Below are 19,731 nucleotides of genomic sequence, written 5' to 3' on the forward strand. Positions count from 1 at the left end.
TTATATATTATATTATTTCTACCAGAACTAGAACCACGCGGGTGAAACTGCGCGTCGTTAACTAGTTACCTATAAAATATGATTTTAAGAGCGCGCAGCACGTCGGTACGATATGGATAAAATTCGAAGCGCAAGCGAGCCGCCGAATTATGACTTTCACGTGAGTGAAAAGCACGGAGCGATTGATGCGCGACGCAAATTTTATGACGTGAGCGCCAAAACCAATTTTACCTAATTGCAAGTAAATTAAAAAACATAACGAAAAACAAAATGGCCATGTTCAAGATATATACCTAATTTTCTATACAAAACAAAAATTTAAGAAAATATGTTTGCTTTTCCTGAGATTGAAAGCAAAATGTGAGCAAAACATGTATTCAAAAAAATAAACTACCGAGAAAAGTTTTACAAATTGTGCATTTTGTATAGTCATAACGAAGCTAACACTTTGAAATATCATTTACCCAAATATCAGGCTCCTAACTTTTCCAGAACCATTTGTAACCACCAAATTACATATTGCACACTCTTAACTTATACATCATAAAATACCATTTATGAAAGTCGTAGACAAATTGTGATAGAACGTAATAAACGTACAACAGAAATGTCCGTCATTAAGCACCAAACAAAATTTAATAGCCATAGTTGGTAGCTAAAACGTTAAATTGAAGTTTATTACAGCCCTTAAGTAAATATTACACGGTAAAAGCATAGTGATGTTCTTGTTTCCCAGCGGACTGAAAATTAGTGGGTCACAAAGGAAAGGCTCTGTAAACTGTACCTGCATTTTGAAACAACACTAATGTGAACGAGGTAGCACGTTCTTGGGAATTTTACTTGGATTAATTATCTCTCTGCTAAGATTATTATGTCTTAATTATGTTTTAATGTACCTACTTTGTACTACAATTTCTTAGCTTCTTTCACTTCTTTATGTTTTGCTAATTTACCCGTCGTAGTATAATTTATTAATCTACCTACCGTCATAATTTCCGGTTTATTAAGGTAATAGAAGTTAATATGTAATAGAAGTTAATATGAATACTAGTATATATGTATATTAATATATACTAGTATTCATATTAACTTATGTATAATAATATGTATATTTCTCTATCTATTCATCCACTCGTATAATAATAGAAAATAATATCTGTAATAAAGTAGGTACCTCTACATATAAATAAAAGTACCGACACTCAAATTATTGAGAACTAGCTGACGCTACGCGATTTCACCCGCGTGGTTCTCGTTCCTGTAGAAAAACAGGGATAATATATAGTCTTTAGCCTTCCTCAATAAATGGGCTATCTAACTCTAAAAGAATTTTTGAAATCGGACCAGTAGTTTCTGAGATTAGCGCGTTCTATCAAACAAACAATCTCTTTAGCTTTATTATATTAGTATAGATAGAGACTGTACTTCAGATATGATTTTTATGATTGATGGTTCAGTTCAGAGTCAAGTCTCTGGATCTCCAGGACAAAAAGTAAATCTGATGGTATAACAGATAGATTAAGCAAAGATAAATAGCAGATAGGTAAAGCATCAATGATTTTGGTGATTTTGGTGGTCCTATCCTACACAGTAAGTCAGTTTTCGAGAAGCTGATCTAAGTTCCCGACATTCTTGTAACTGCCAACACTGTTTCTTTCTGTGTGTGTTCGAATATCCAAAAAAAATATTATTTTATACTATAGATATGTTACGTGCCTATAAAATCACTGTAAAAAGTGATCCGAATTCAGCGACTCCACTCAGCGCACACATGTACAATTTTGTGTTTATTTACATTACTAATTGTTAACGCAGTAATTGTCAAATATGCTCCCAATCAGTATATATTTTTCACACATATTGAAAAACTAGCTGACGCCGCGCGGTTTTACCTGCGTGATTCCAGTTCCCGTAAGAATATGGAGATAATATATAGCCTATAGTCTTCCTCGATAAATGGGCTATCTAACACTGAAAGAGTTTTTCAAATCGGACCAGTAGTTCCTGAGGTTAGCGCGTTCAATCAAACAGACTCTTCAGCTTTATAATATTATTATAAAGCCATAATTTATGAAAACCACAGAACATACGTGGTGAAAATCTTTGATTGGTCTCGCGTTGTTTTTTTAAAAACCTTTTTAAAAAATTTCATCAAACGATTGAGGCAGACAGTAACTTTACTTTATATTTTTTTATATAAATATTTATTTTTTTAACACTTTTTCATCATGTTATTCAAAATTATATATTTATAAAATATATGGCCTACAAAATTCCTGCAATATTTTCTACGGGATTTATGGGTATTTGTCACTTTTTTCAAGTTGTAAATTTCAGTATCCGCGCAAATTCTTGAAGATTAACGAGACGGCTCAGTATACGAGGCAGAAAGAATGATCACCCCATTACTGGAGTCAGACCGTTTATTTTTAAACAACATGCGGGAAAAGATTTTCATACTAAGTGAAAGCTAAATGTGTAAATTAATATAACGTAAAAAGATTGAAAAGTATAAAAATATAATACTTAAACACCTATATAATCTGTACTAATATTATAAATAATATAATGGTTTAATTAAAAAACTAAAAGACACGCTTTCAGCACGCACTATTTTTCATATTCCTGACAGAAAACTCTTTCAATTGATATCCATATCATGGGGGTGGATTTATTGTATTTGTAATGACGTTTCTTAGCTAGTCATGTATTATCATCAGAACTCGGAACGTGTGCAAAATTTCATCCTAATCAAAAACCGGGAAGCAATAAGATTTCATGATTAGCTTACCTATATAGTTACAAGTGATTGGGGAGGCCGCCATATTGTATTTTTAATGACGTTTCTTAGCTAGTCATGTATTATCATCAGAACTCAGAGCGTGTGCAAAATTTCATCCTAATCGAAGATCGGGAAGCGATAAGATTTCAAGATTTGCTTACCTATATAGTTACAAGTGATTGGGGAGGCCGCCATATTGGATTTGTAATGACGTTTCTTAGCTAGTCATGTATAAATTGTCATCTGAACTCACAGCGTGTGCAAAATTTAATCCTAATCGAAGACCGGGAAGTGGGTCAAATTATGATTCCAAGATTTTCTTTCATACATAGTTGGTTACATGTGAAGCTAATACCCATTTATGCGCAAATACGGGGATGAAATATATGATACAAACAACATGGCTTACTAATTCTATTGTTAAAAGAATTTTCAAAATCACTTCAGTAGAACCAGAGATTACCACACTACAAGCTTTACGTCTTTATAATATTAATTATAAAGACTAAATAGGAATAAACCGAATAAAGTAATTTTGGGCAAGCCGTATAAATGAATATCCACCTTGTTTATACAGTGGTTTAGAATGGTATTAAAAGCTCTTATCAGAATGAAACAACACAATACCATTACAATTTAGTTAACTAATACTGAACGTAATAAAATAAACGTACTCATAGGTTACCTAAAACCGCTAACTTTTCTCATTAGGTAGAATACAATATAAACTTTACTTACTTGTTGTAGCTACGTCGTAACTACTGTTTTGATATCTTCGAGGAATGACGGTGTTAAGTTTAAGTTTATAACTTCCCTTGAGAAAATATTATGTATTCCGATAAATACAGTACAGTAGTCAGTTTGGTGTGGGCTCTTCTCGGACCAAGGCACATTTGGAACCCTCGTAATAATTTTAAGTTTTCGACTATTATTACCACCATTAGATTAAATTAAATTATAACATAATCCTGATTTTTCAAAAGTGCTTGTAAAAAACTAAGCCTAATAGAAATCATTAAATTTTGATTTTTTTTGGATTTTGAACTTAATACACAGCATTTAGATGGTGACCTAATACATCAGACCACATATCCGCAGCATGTTTAATGATAGAATCAATAACCCAATAAGCCAAAAATAAAGTGTTCAAAATTATTTTGGCATACTTTACCAGCACGATTACGTTACTTAACTTGGCAAACTCGTTCATTTCAAATAGCCTGTCCGCCATATTGGATTTAAGTCACGTTAATTTTTCAAACCCTTTCATTTGATATCCATATCATGAGGGTGAATTTCAAACAGCCAGTCCCCATCTTGGGGAGGCCGCCATATCGGATTTGCAATGACGTTTCTTAGCTAGTCATGTATTGTCATCAGAACTCAGAGCGTGTGCAAAATTTCATCCTAATCGAAGACCGGGAAGTGGGTCAAATTAAGATTCCAAGATTTTCTTACATACATAGTTACAAGTGATTGGGGAGGCCGCCATATTGGATTTGTAATGACGTTTCTTAGCTAGTCATGTATTGTCATCAGAACTCAGAGCGTGTGCAGAATTTCATCCTAATCGAAGACCGGGAAGTGGGTCAAATTAAGATTCCAAGATTTTCTTACATACATAGTTACAAGCTTGGGGAGGTTGCCATATTAGATTTGTAATGACGTTTCTTAGCTAGTCATGTATTGTCATCAGAACTCAGAGCGTGTGCAAAATTTCATCCTAATCGAAGGCCGGGAAGTGGGTCAATTTAAGAATCCAAGATTTTCTTACATACATATTTACAAGTGAAGCTAATTTATAGCATGTAAAACACCGCTGTTTTCACAGATGATTGGCAATTAAATGTATATGAGTATAAAATGTTTAATCAAGAGGACAATATTTGCGCGTTACTTTTAATTTATTGGTATTGGAACATAATTGATTTTCCAATACAAAATGTATGAAGAATTTTAAACGTCGCTCCAAAACGTTTTGTCTGTACTCGGTTAGGTACACCTACGGTATTGCGTATAAATATGCAGAACACGAAAAAGCCATTAATTCATTTCAACCCCATTTGATATTGACGCTTCCAAATATACATGACTTTATTGGGGTAAAATGTTTTGTTCGTAGCTACAAGGAAAAAAATAATAAGCCTTATTCTAGTGGTTAGGCTTTGTGGCTTCGGATCATTAATTAGGTCCTGGATTCGAATTGGGGTCGCGTTATGAATTTAGCTTTCCTTTCTTTCTAAAAGTTGAACATCTGGTAACCGATCTTTTAAAAGTTATTTTAATAATAATAATTTATTTGCTGAAACTGTGGGTTACAATGGTTCTTACACTATAGAAAAAAATTCCATCACAATTTACAGATATATCAGCGTGCAAATATTTACAGAATTTTACAATTATTTATTATATCTACAATTATAAAACGTCAATATTTATACATTACAAAATTTCATGTAATTCATGTACTCCTCAACACTATAATAATTCTTATTATTTAAAATGTAGAAGATTATTCGCTTAAACTTTATTAGGGGCATAGTTTTATATGATTCTGGAAGCTTATTGTACAAATAAACAGCCATACAAAAGCAATTATTTGAGAGAAGAACCGATTTCAAAAAAAAGGTTTCTCAATTCGACCGTATATATTTTTTTATCAGCCTATTTTATAGGTCGCCTACAGAGTCAGGGCTCCGTCATTGTGGAATTTAATCACCACGCTGTTTCAGTACGGTTTGTATGTATTAATTCCACATATTGAATTTTTTTTATTAAACTTTTTATCTAAAAAAGAAGTAGTGTATATTTCGTAGACGTCCGCTAAGAACGGTTTTTGCGACAGGACCGGATTAGGGAGGTATAAGTGTGGATGAAGACGCGGGCTTCCGCTAGTAATCAAACACGCCGTACTACTCGTATCAAACACGCCCTTCGGAGTTGAAAGCTATCCTGCTAGGCAGCTGAATTAGGTTAGGTTATGGTGAACCTCTCTGATTTGTCACAAAAACCTATTAGGTACTGTCACATTTTCATTGTAAAAGACTCATTTATTTATTTCTCATTTTTTTTTAACTTTTAACAATGAAAATATAAATATAACAGAAAACTATTAAAATTAAAAAAAAAATCAACCCTTCCCGCTGCGGGACATTTGAGTGCCCAAGCAACCTGTGGTCATTGCTCCTGAGTGAGGAACCTCCTCACAATACGTCTCATGAATCACTGCCTTTTGTATCCAACTCTTGATCCAACAGTTAAGCGAAAGCTTATTATGGTGTTGGTCGAAGTTTTTCGCTATAAGACCATTGATTGAAACAACTATTGGAACAATAATAGTTGACTCAACATTCCACATGGCGGTAATCTCGTGAGCAAGGTCCAAGTATTTTGTTCCTTTTTCCTTTTCGGCTTTAACCAGATTATCGTCATGTTTTTTCGTTTTTTTTTTTTTTTTAAATAATAAATATACTTAAACTATATGTGGAACAGTAATATCAACAACTATTGCACGACGCACTGACCGATAGACTAGCACTATATCAGGTATATTGGCTACTCATCATTGTAAAATATTATTGTTTCAGGCGGACATAGCTCACTCTGCGAAAGGTTACGAATCAGAGGATGAAAACGCGGGCAGAAAGCGGCAGAAGGCCAGCGACGACCGGCCAGCCAGCAAGACCACGATGTACTCCAAACAGGTGCGTTTTCTAAGAACTATATGCTAAATCTATACTAAGTATAGGGTACTAAGTAGATATAGTAATCAATTAAGTGAAAGTAATTAATTGAGTGAACAAATTAGTGAATAAGTAAATAAGTGTGTGCATGTACATTACAGAAGCCTTAACCGGGAGTAGGTTTCAAGTACCTAACTTGGGCTAGACTTTTAAAGCTCAGACCAATTATTTTATAGGACCTGCCTCGCTTGACGTTACTTTTCTGTCAAAGTATATGATCAACGATCTAATACGATTATAAAAACTGTCTCTATCTAATCAATGTAAAATAGTTGTAATCTTGTTCGTCGGTTAAAGAGCTCCGTAAAAATACTTTTTGGGTAATTGAATTGTGTAAAAAACGGGCAAAAATTTCTAGTTTAGTATCAGATATATACCAAATCTAAGCTCGTTTTCCTCAGAAAATGACAGACAATTTTGTTCGTGACTATGAGTGCGATACAGGTCCTTCTATAATTGGCCTGAGTTTTAAAGTATAAAACGTTATTCTTAATAGTAGCAAAAAGGACAAAGGCGATGGTCCATTTCAGGTCCACTCTTGTACCCCGTATCATTAAAATTTAAATAATACAAGGATTTTTTTAATTTATTAAAATGAATAAATGTAACTAAATAAAAAGAAATAAATAAAATTAAAACCCAAGTTTTTGAGTTATATCAAGATGGCGCCCATATAGCAACTATGACATGACAATTGACAGCAAACGTCAAATCGATTACTGCATTGAAAACGTCATCAATCCGCCATTATTACCCATATTAGTGTTGCATTTCTTGGGAGATAATGAATATTATTTCGAAAGAATTAAAGTAAATTCGTAGATTTGTGTAATCAAAACTAGTTAAAAAAATATTTTCTTTTATTTCCGCCAGGTTATACAATGACTGATCCTGGGCTCCATACAATTTTGGACCATCTCCTTTACAAGTAGATATAAAACGTTATTATTTTATTAGGAATCATGTCTTCAATCACCCTAGCCTTAGATTCGTGGCAACCCTTAGATAGGGACCCTTAAAATCTAATCTTACGCGGTGCTTTTCAACTGCCACAAAAGTAAAGTGTCTAGAGATTGGACATCATTCTCATTTCAAAATGTTTAACTAACTTGGACGTTTTATAGTCTGAACCTTTATTAACTGCTACATCCTGAAGCCTTGGATAATCCAAACTCTAAAGTTGCGTATTTTACTTAAGGAAAACTAATACCACCACAACCGAACTACCAGGGCCTGTTATCTGGCATATCGATTCTCTACAAACACTTTGAAAACTAAAAAAAAAAATGTATGGGAATGAAAGCTAGTTGATAACTTGATCACGTGACATGTCGAAAACGAGTGCCATTTTCATACATTTTTTAATTTTAGAAGTTTTCGATCGTTAAAAGAGAAACGACGTGTCATAGGGCTACAGGCAGTACGTATGCGGAACCTACAAAGCACTAAACGACCATTGAAAGAAACGTCTACTCAATCGTGATTTAAATTAAATCATGTCGAGGGCTCGTTTCGTGCTCTGCGGGTTTTGCATTCGGGATACTTATCACCCAGGACGTGCATCCGTGGTTTGAGGTTCACGTTGACAGCAGAATTAAAGTAAGAAAGAACTAAAAAAAGTTTGAAATAAAAAACAAATTTGGGTTCCTTCCTTACATGCAAAGTGGGGATAAAAGTTTTCTCGTCTACCCCGTGGTGTATAGTTATCGGTATTTTTGTGCATTACACAGGGGATTAAGTGCTTAATCTACGGAACCCAAATCTGCGCGTGGCCCGACACGCATATAGCCGGTTTTTTAGTCAAATTTTCACACCGTGTGCAGTTTGATCCCAGTTGTAAGATAGGCTAGGGTAAAGGTAGAGTAGAAAAACGTATGTATTATAGTACTCTCCTCTAGGATTTTCCCCTGAGTATTTTTTTTGTTTGTCATTGTTTGCAAAAGTTTCAACTTTTTATGTAAAAAATATAAGTTTAGATTTAGGGTTCCATTGGATAAGTAATAAATTACAGAAAGTTATTTATTGCATGAGAATTATAATGCACGAAAGAGTTTTGTCGCCTCAAGCAAACTCCTCTAGACAACCTTTAGTGGATGGTTCGTATTTAAAGTAATAGCTGAAGAGTATTGCAAGAAATGTATTTTTTTTTATTCTTTACATGTTAGCCTTTGACTACAATCTCACCTGATTGTAAGTGATGATGCAATCTAAGATGGAAGCGGGCTGACTTGTTAGGAGGAGGATGAAAATCCACACCCCTTTCGGTTTCTACACGTCATCGTACCGGGACGCTAAATCGCTTGGCGGTACGTCTTTGTCAATAAGTTGGTAACTAGCCACGACCGAAGCTTCCCACCAGCCAGACCTAGACCAATTAAGAAAACCTCAATCGTCCCAGCCGGGGATCGAACCCAGGACCTCCGTATTGTAAATCCACCGCGCATACAACATGTTAATTTTTCCAAGGTTATTAAAAATCACTTGTAACGTGTTTTTGTCACCATTAGTATGGATAACAGTCACGATAGATAAAAACACAATAAATCCTAGTAAGAAAATATGTTATGCTTACGATAAATATGAACAGTTCATTTTAATATGGAATGCGCTATTCCATTATCGCGTGATATAAGAGTGTTGTAGTTCACACGAATTTTTTGGCTTTCCGCACTGTTTATGGGCGTCATCCATCAACTGAGCTGAGTAACGAACGCGCGGGTTGTGATTGAAGATGTTTGTTTCGTGTTATCTGCTTCTATGGAAATATAAGCTTACCTTCTTATACGAGTAATAAGATTATATAAAAGCACAGTCTAGTCTAGTCTAGTCTGTTCTTAATACTGTGGAAAAAGTCTTTCTGTGCAATTTGGCTGAGTTAACTAGCAGAGACGCACTTGGCAATAATGAGGTCTAGATTAGAAACTGTTTAGAAGATGCCTATTCATCCTACTAATATTATAAATGCGATAGTTTGTATGGATGTTTGGATGTATGTTTGGATGTTTGTTACTCATTAACGCTGCAACTACAGAACCGATTTGGCTGAAATTTGGAATGGAAATAAATTTTACTCTGCATTAACACATAGGTTGCTTTTTACCCCGAAAAAATCCACGGATTTCCGAGATTTGATTTCAGATAATCTTGATGGTATGAATGTTTGTTACTCTTTCACGCCTCGGCTACTGAACCGTACCACATAAAATTTTAAGTAGAGATAGATTATAGTCTGAATTAACACATAGGCTACTTTTTATCCCGGAAAAATCAATGGTTCCTAAGGGATTATGAAAAAGTAAATTCCACGCGGACGAAGTCGCGGGCGCCCGCTAGTTGTGTTATAAAACATCTACCTGAAATTTTCATGGCGTAAATTTACTGTCTAGTACTTAGTAATCTATACTAATATTATAAAGCTGAAGAGTTTGTTTGTTTGATTGAACGCGCTAATCTTAGGAACTACTGGTCTGATTTAAAAAATTCTTTCAGTGTTAGATAGCCCATTTATCGAGGAAGACTATAGGCTATATATTATCCCCGTATTCCTACGGGAACGGGAACCACGCGGGTGAAACCGCGCGGTGGCTCCTCCTAGCTAGTGTCTCCTAAATTTATTAAAATAACCCTAGAGCAAACATGCTGCGTGTTAGAGCATTTATATAAAAGCCTTTTGTTTTTAAATATTTTGATTAGTTTCACAATTGTTTAAATGTCAAAATTATATTGTAAAGTATGAAATGCTCATGCATTGTTACAGGAGTTCCGAGAACAATACTGCATCAACAACAAACAACTGGATCTGCTGGAACTGGAAAAGTCCAAGAAGGACCGATTCCTCGGATGCCTGTCCCAGTACCATATCGAGAGTCCATGCTCCAGAAGCAACAGGTAACTATATTTTAAAGTAAAAAAAATGCGCTCGAAATATCTTAGTCATATTACAAAATGCATAGTTGCATTTTACATCTTCGTAAATATTATCACATATTCTCATCATCATCATATCAGCCGATGGACGTCCACTGCAGAAACATCACGATCCTGAGCCACCTGCATCCAGCGAATCCCTGCGACTCGCTTGATGTCGTCAGTGCACCTGGAGGGGGGTCGACCAACACTGTGCTTACTAGTGCGGGGTCGCCATTCCAGCTCTTTGGGACGTCTCACCCAACGTCCATCGGCTCTTCGAACTATGTGCCCCGCTCATTGCCACTTCAGCTTTGCGACTCGTTGAGCTATCGGATCGGAGCGGATCTCCTCATTTCTGATTCGATCATGCAGTGATACTCCTAACATAGCTCGTTCCATCGCCCGCTGAGCCTTCATAAGAGGCCTATAGTTAGCGATCGCTAACTATATCACATCTATCTGAGTGTTATACCACCACACAGGCGTCGAATCCAGTACCTCTTATTCTGAATCCGCAAGACTATCCACGAGGCTGATACAATACATAATCCGAATTGGGCACATTAATTCTGTTCTAAATTGCTTACAGTTTCAATGTACACCGTAAATCCATCCGATTGTATCTGAGACAAGATTAATTTGTTGAACAAGTACTAAACGACAGCCCACTTAAGATTAATTATTGCCCAAATATTTCACTAATTATCACGGATTATTATCAAATACCAAAACTTTCCGATATTCCTCCATCTAAATAGATATTAGCTAGAACGTAATCCTTATTAGCATAATCTAATAATATTAATTTACTGTAACTTAGCATCTTTTCCTATACAAACAGCTCTGAAGAATCAACATATAATGTATTTTAAAGAAGCTCTGACTCGTATTTAGTTTCATTCCCCGTTAGAATATTGTCGTACCCACTTCATGCTTTCCCGTTAAGTAAAGTCCCATATTAAAGCCCACATAGACGTTATAAATAGTCCAGACACCGTCTCCTGAACTAAGAAGTGACGCAAACTAATTTTGCTAGTTTTCATATATGTAAATGCCTAACAGGTGCACATAGAAGACAGACCGACCACCTTTAATTTCCTATATCTGGTAGTACTCTCCACACTCACACGTACAAGTAGACACATCCACAACTCACACATATATGTAGACACATCCACTACTGAAGCACTATAACGAATATGGTGCTTCGGTTGTTTGACAGCGAGATACCGTCTGCCTATTTTATAAGTCTATGAGGACCCACTCAATTTCCCTGAGCACCAGCGTTAATCCATTAGGTCTCTCGCAATCATCCTGACGGTTCGATTAGCGCAGAAGTATTTTTAAAGGCTTTTTTAACTTCAGACGCCAAAAGAAGGGTGTTATAAGTATAATATCGATGTCTGTTTGTGTGTGTGTGTCTGTGACATCGTAGTTCTCAAACGGGAAGACCGATTTAGATGCGGTTTTGTTAATTTAAAAGCCAGTAAGTAAATGTATTTTTTTATCCAGCTCATATGCAACATCATTGAAACCTTTCTTCTGTTATGATGGAAATAATTTCTGACAATAAAAGTCTTGAATATATAATAATTTATTTATTTTGCTGTTATCCGCAAAAAGCCGACGAAGCCATGCAAAAGACAACGTCACCCAGGTCCGACAAAATACTCTCTACGTACGTATCACCCCGAAACCGGAGATGTTGACTCTACAACGTGCAAATGCATGTGTAAAGTCAACATCTCCTGAGGATTGGATTATATATTCATGATGAACTTCCGCAAAGTAACGCCTGCTTCTATCCAATAATAAAACTCTTTATCCTAGTTAAGTTCACGACCTAATTTTAACTTGTTTAGTGCACCTGTCGTTCGTTAAAAGACAGTTTGAAATTGATAATGCAGTTTCACTTCTACTTGGTCTTCTTTTGTAGTCACATTCCTTTGTTACTCCAATTAAATACTAGATCCTAACTACATTATTAGCGTACTCCAGCTTAACGAAGTTAACGTTTTATTCTGATAGGAAGTCGTTTGTTGTAAGTTGGCGGAAGCTCTGATTAAGTCGCGGCTATTGTTCGGCCTTCCAGCGATTGCTCTACCAGTTTGCTGAAATCGTTAACAGATATTGTTAATGGAATTATTTCTCTGTCTTAATCCGGTTTAAGTAATCTAATTTAAAATAATGAATTACGTAGTAGTATTTTTTTATTTAATTTGTTGGTATTTAGAACAATGTAGGAGAGGTACTTAATTGTAAAAAAAGGTTCTTAAAATAAATTAAAACTAAGAGTAAGATTACTTAACGGGATATTATTAAATTTAAATTGATAATAAATAAAATAATTATAATAAATATACACCATCTAATTGTTCACCCAGAGGCAAGGTACCCAATACACTATCGCTATTACCCCTCTGGATAGCAAGGCTTAACCTTTGGGCCAAATAAGCGTCAGCTCTTGGGTCACCTGACGCATGGACCAATTTGTCAGACATAGAATGTATAATGATACATACATATATATACTTAATTGTAATGATTTTTTAATTAATTATTATTAATTGAATTTATAATTTATTAATTTGAATAATTAATTAATCAATTATTGATTAATTGTAGAGGTTCGTTCTATATAATTAATCAAATAGATCAAATTCCCGACCCCGTGAATTCGTCTGCGTGAAATTCAGATTATGCCGGGATAAAGCATATACTTTGCTTATTATACCAGTAACATTTTCATTAAAAACGGTTCAGCAGTTCCAAAGACAGGCAGACAGACAAACACACAATGCTATGTTTGATGTGTTTTGTTGGGTATCGTGCATTTGAAACAGTTGTTTTGAAATATCATACAGACACTTCAAATTTATTTATTTGTATCGGTTGAACATATAGAACAAAGCTTATTATCTATACTAACATTAAAAAGCTGAAGAGTTTGTTTATTTGTTTGTTTGATTGAACGCGCTAATCTCAGGAACTACTGGTCCGATTTGAAAAATTCTTTCACTGTTAGATAGCCCATTTTTGAGGAAGGCTATAGGCTATATATTATCCCCGTATTCCTACGGGAACGGCAACTACAGGGGTTAAACCGCGCGGCGTCAGCTAGTGAGTAGATGTTTGGAAACATTTCAAACCGATACCAAAGCTTATCAAAGGGAATACGTAAGTAGATACAAACGGTGGCTAGCAAATACATAAACTTAAAGTAAACGAGAAAACCAATACCAACTAAAAAGGATCCGAATAATATTTCACCTGAAGATCTGTTTCGGTTACCGTCCGAGTGTCCAATAAAATTTCGTACGTGATAAAGTTTTCCTAACATCTTTTATTTGAAGCACACCTCTTAACGGAACCTGCAACACCTAGACATACTTCATTTTATGATGGCTGAAAATTTTCAGCCATTGTTCTAATAGGTAAGATTGGTAGCCAATTATGAATGACTTTGGAATGTAAAAGCCCTTCTGAGGGCCCGTTCATTGAGAAAATCTACTTAGAGGCCAGACGCAAACATCAAGCGCGTTTATTAAAGCGTTTTTTTATGTAGGTATCTCCATTGTGTAAATCATGTACCCAGGCTACAATCACTAAGCTTTGCGTCAATCTTTAGAAATACAACCTTAAAGGTCCAAATTTTTCAGGGTTCGCTAAGTCTAGTGAAGGGTTGTCACGACTTTGAGTTAGACTAACGCCTTTGGCGACAATATTCCTAATGATATTCCATAAAATTTAATTTAATACTTCTTGTCTTTCATGTCATCAACCACCAATTACTTAGCTTCGCGAGAACTTTTCAAAATACATCGTTGAAGATATTTTTAAAGAGAACTTTAAGGATGGGATAGGAATTATGGATGGGTGCCCAGGAAGTCAAGGATCTAGCGATGGGTGCCCAGGAAGTCAAGGGTCTGGCCACTGGAGGATTGATTTCTCATGACATACTGATATAACGGGGTATATATAAAAAAAAAAACGTTTTGTACTTGACCCTCGAAACCAGCTACCTTCCAAAACCACCAAAACGCAAACTCCATAATTGGCCACCGTACTTACCTATGGTGGAAACACGAGCTAACAAACATTTAGCCTTCATAAAATGAGGCAGGTCTGGCTATTGTAGACTCTTGTTCCATAAGATATCGGTGCCCTCTTGAGATCTATCAACTCGTGAACCATGCATAAGAATGAGTACGCAACACAGATAATAAGCTTCCATTTTATTACGTACCACTTTGTCCACGTGAAATTCAGTTTTTCACAAATCCCACTGGAACTTTTTGGAATAGAAAGTTCCAGTGGGTATTCCCATATGTTCCTCTATGGCCTCTTCTATCTACCATTGAAAGTTACCTTGAAATTGGTTCAGCCGTTCCAGATATTAGCCTGGATAAACAGACAGACAGGCAGACGAAAATTTTAAATAGCTTTATTATCTGGTGTTCTTGTATAAATTAATATTTGAGCACTTGATAAAACGTAACTATTTTGAAATCATAGACATACACTTCTATACTTAAAAAAAAGATGTACTTAAGAGACCAAACGTGAGAAAGGTATGCTCGGATGCTTTGGGCACGTACGTAGAGAGGTTGGAATGAGTCTAAAGAGGATTTATAAAGCGAGTGTGAATAGAAATATTGGCAGGGGATGGCCAAAGGATCAAGTTCAAATGTTCTTTGAGCAAATCCAGGACATTTTTAATGAAAAGACTCAAGAGTACTCTACACCGACGAACTTGTATGAAAGGACTCAAGAGAATGGAAGAAGCAAGGGAGATAAGCAAGAATCGTAAGAAGTGGAAGGATGTGTTCTCTGACTACCCTTATGGGAATGAAGCGTGATGGTATGTTAGTATGTATATCTTGTATAAAAACTTGAAAATTATTAGCCTCAAGCCAGCGATAAATCGCTTTGGTACAAACAACACTTTATCTGTCACTTCGGGATATATAGGGCCTAAAGGACCTACAGAGATAAGAAAGGCCTCATCGAATAAAACGGTTTTTGGCCGTATCTTTTGTGTATTGTCTTCCCCTTTCTATTAACTACTTGTTTAGCAATTTACTAAGCTCGGTTCATGTTTTATTTTAATAGGATGTCATTTGTTTGAGTCAGCGAAGGCTGCGTAAATGATGCCTAATGTTCGTCTAAGTTGTTTAAATGTTCGGCTCATTTAGTGAAGTGCTTTGAAAGGAATTTTATTAATTAATAGATAAACCCTTGCTTTTTTAATATCAATGTTTTGTGATAGAGATATTTCCTTATATAAGTTTAAGTTCATTCAAATTTAAATGATAAATGATTTAATATTTTTGGCTCTATTTTTACCCGACTTCAAGAAGAGTTATGTTTCTGGCGCGTATCTTTTATGTATGTAACTAGGTATGTAATATTCTTCGTTACTGTATTCTTTAGAGCCAAGAGAGGTGTTATTATTTTAAGGTGGTAAATTATTATCAATTTTTTTAACAACTAATATCAAAACTAAAAAATAGTTTAAGATAACATTTTATTAAAATGAGTGTATGATTTTCAATTTACATCGAGCAATACCTATTGCAAATAATTTGTTCACAAAAGCAATCCTGACCGAATTTTCTTCAGTAAGATAAATTACTTTGTTAATTTAATTAAAACGAAAAAAGCCCTAAACGTATTGCGTCTGGCCTCTAAGTAGATTTCCTCAATGAACGGGCCCTCGGAAGGGCTTAAGGTAACAAATTGAGCATTTTATTATTGTCCCCTCCTAATAGTATTATACTGAGAGGAGGGAAGAATATACTTGTCAAATATATTCTGCTACTTTATTTCTTCAAGGTAAGACTGTTTATTGCGAATGAAATGTTTACAAGACGTTGATTAAAATTTGTAAAATTTAGCGTCCTCCAAAAAACTAGTGGACGCCAGTAATTACGTTCGCGTAAATGTCTGTTTCAATAATAAGTATGACGTCATGCGCATCGCGACCAACACACGATCAGTTTTATCAGCAGTCAAGCCGTTAGCGCTGCAGGCATGTGAGATTACTTGTTCGTCAGTGGCTAACATTAGGGCATATATAAACCATGTATAATAATATTGTTAGGCTTAATTATTATTGTATACAAGAGGCTTATGTTCAGCAGTGTACGTCCATATTCTGCTGATATGATGATGTTGTATGATGATGAATTCACTTTTACTGTGTGGTTATCTGGGATATTTGTCTATACAACAAAAATTGTGTTTTTTCAGGGCATCGTTTCTATCCGTGTGTGTCCGTCGTCGAGTGCCCTCAGATGAGAATCTCAACACCGATTATGCGCCCATACAGCGGTATCCAAGGTAAATCGTCAATAATATTTCACGCCACATACTTCAAAGTTTAAAAAAATCAGCTGCCTCCTCCCCTTCCACCGCTATGTATCAATAATGAAGTAATAATCAAAATAATAATTATAAGCCAACTTTACTTTTTAACAGCTACATTGTCCTACAAATTTCTTGGTACCTTGGTATGTTATTCCATTACAGAATTAAAATAAATCGTAAATGAATAAGTTGAGCGTCTTATCAAGATGAAATTACCGACGGAAAATTTGCTTTATTGTAATATTTCTAAAAATGCTCTCCTGATAATATAAATAAAGAAACTCTGCTATTAATTATTATATAACGATATTTGTTTGTAAAGATCTTATAGTTATGATTATAGCAGCTAAAAGAAGCGGCTAAAAATAGAAAGGTTTTCCACATATTGACCTCCGTGACGCAGTGGTATGCGCGGTGGATTTACAAAACGGAGGTCCTGGGTTCGATCCCCAGCTGGGCAGATTAAGATTTTCTTAATTGGTCCAGGTCTGGCTGGTGGGGGGCTTCGGCCGTGGCTAATTACCACCCTACCGGCAAAGACGAAGTGCCAAGCGATTAAGCGTTCCGGTACGATGTCGTGTAGAAAGCGTTTGGTTTTTCATCCTCCTCCTAACAATTTAGCCCGCTTCCATTTTACACTACATCATCACTTACCATCAGGTGAGATGTGTAGTCCAGGGCTAACTTGTAATGAATAAAAAAAAAAAAAATACCGCCAAACTTCGGTTCGAGGATGGCACACGATGATGATCACTAGATAATGTTTTAACTTAAAGTTTGCACTGTGTTAGGTTTGGTCAGCCCAGTCCAGCTCCGCCCGAGGTGTGCGCATATGACGCCGATCTGGAGTGCTCATACTTCCGGCGACGGCCGCGCTCGGTGTGCAACCAACCTGACCCCAAACGCTACACGTGGATGCCAGAGGATGAAGACTTCACCCGCATGGAGTGGCCACAGTAAGTTAAAGAAGATATTCATTACTATAACACTTTTAATGGCTCCTCCCGTGACCAGAAGGCTGGCCTATATTTAGGTCAGAGAATCAGTATTGCCATACAATACTACATACATAATACAGTGGCAATACTGCCAGCCTCTTCCCAATCAATCCTCTTCTGGGCACTTTACCAATGATCATCGATACAGATGAATTCTACGACGCCTAAGTCTGTAGATATAATTTTATATTTTATTTATATATTATGTTTTGGTTAGGTTAGTTACTACTAATTTAAATATTGTATTTAGTTGTATATGTATAATTGTTTCAGTATATGAATTAAAAAGTAAAAATAAATCAAGGTCTTTTAATGGCCAACTTTATATAGGACAGGGGATTACAAGCTTAGATCTTCCACGCTGGTCGAATACGAGTAGTTTATATGAAAAAATAAATATTTCTGTGTGTTTTCTGAAGTAAAACGGTGAAACACAATCAGTTTTCTAACTTCAGGCTGCAACTGAGAGTTTATTGGAAGAAACTCAATTCTCTATCAATTGGCTAGATTGCCTTACTTTTATATATTCGTTTACCAACAAATAAATAAGAAATGAAGTTAGAAAACGCATGTCATTTCATAACTTATTTATTTTAAATTATGTATGATTTGTTTTTAAAATGTTATATAAAATATATTAACCATAACTATTTGTTCTAAGCTTATTAATCAAATTTATTTTCATTAATACAAGGACGAATTAATTACAATTATTATGAGGTGTGAAATGACTAGTGATTTATACCCTCATTTTTAATTTGTTTGTTGGTAAGCAGTACTCATCAAGAAAGGGTGTAGTAATAACTTTTTGTGCATTTTTTTGCACAATATTATTAATGTACAATTAACGATAAAAATATACATAATAATAATATGATACTCTCCCGTCTTCGACCTCTAGTGAAAAGCTTAAACTGAAACTTTTTAATAAGCCCTCTGAGAATCAATTAGGTACGATAGAGACGATATTTTACACAATGGCCCTCTTAGCTATGTAAATTTAAAGGTAATTTTAGAATACTTAAGTTGGACCAAAGTAAGAGTCAATATTAGGAGTTTCTTGCTACAATTTCAATGTAATGGTACGCTTTAACATTTTACTTAATTGATTTTAAATATTTATAAATTCCGATAATTTCCGTTTTCATTATTAACAACCCATATTCGGCTTAATTAAGCACTTTAAATGAGAGGGGTTAAGCTAATAATCCACCACGCTGCCGATACGATACGGATTGATAGACTTTACATCATCATCATTATCAACCCAAATTCGGCTCACTGCTGAGCTCGAGTCTCCTCTCAGAATGACAGGGGTTAGGCCAGTAGTCCACCACGCTGGCCCAATGCGGATTGGCATACTTCACACACGCAGAAAATTAAGAAAATTCTCTGGTATGCAGGTTTCCTCACGATGTTTTCCTTCACCGTTTGAGACACGTGATATTTAATTTCTTAAAATACACACAACTGCTAAGTTGGAGGTGCATGCCCCGGAGCGGATTCGAACCCACACCCTACGGTATCGGAGGCAGAGGTCACATCCACTGGGCTATCACGGCTCATACATTTTACACAGGTAGGTAATAATATGGTAGTTGACCCATATCAAAGGAGATGTCCGAAACTCGGGCCCACTTTTCAGAACAATACAGAATTAAAAAATATACTAAAAGTCTTGTATATTTTACTAGATTAGTCCATTAGAATCTTAGCCGAAAAAATATTCTCCAACAGGGAATAAGAGATAATGATTTTGATACGTATTTCTCTGATTATCTGTGCAAACGTATGCTGTCAATGTCAAAGTCAAATGAATGAGATGTCATACACAAATATCATTGTTACCATAATTTAATTAGATGTGTCAAATCCATAATAAAACTGTCAGTTAGGCATAGATAATGCAATGAATTTTATGTCAAATTGT

General features: G+C 35.4%; 1 protein-coding gene across 6 annotated transcripts in view; it reads left to right on the forward strand.

Annotated features, from left to right (window-relative positions):
• The window catches only part of LOC112045005 (uncharacterized), a 223,345-nt gene that overhangs the window by 169,931 nt on the left and 33,683 nt on the right, over positions 1–19,731 (forward strand). For all 6 annotated transcript variants that reach the window (XM_024081038.2, XM_052887313.1, XM_052887310.1 and 3 more), the window contains exons 3-6: positions 6,370–6,486; positions 10,283–10,413; positions 16,687–16,776; positions 17,595–17,759. In XM_024081038.2, the coding sequence (XP_023936806.1) occupies positions 6,370–6,486; positions 10,283–10,413; positions 16,687–16,776; positions 17,595–17,759 (503 nt within the window). The remainder of the gene's footprint in view (positions 1–6,369; positions 6,487–10,282; positions 10,414–16,686; positions 16,777–17,594; positions 17,760–19,731) is intronic.

This window comes from Bicyclus anynana, chromosome 19, assembly GCF_947172395.1.
Source record: "Bicyclus anynana chromosome 19, ilBicAnyn1.1, whole genome shotgun sequence".
Classification (NCBI taxonomy): domain Eukaryota; kingdom Metazoa; phylum Arthropoda; class Insecta; order Lepidoptera; family Nymphalidae; genus Bicyclus; species Bicyclus anynana.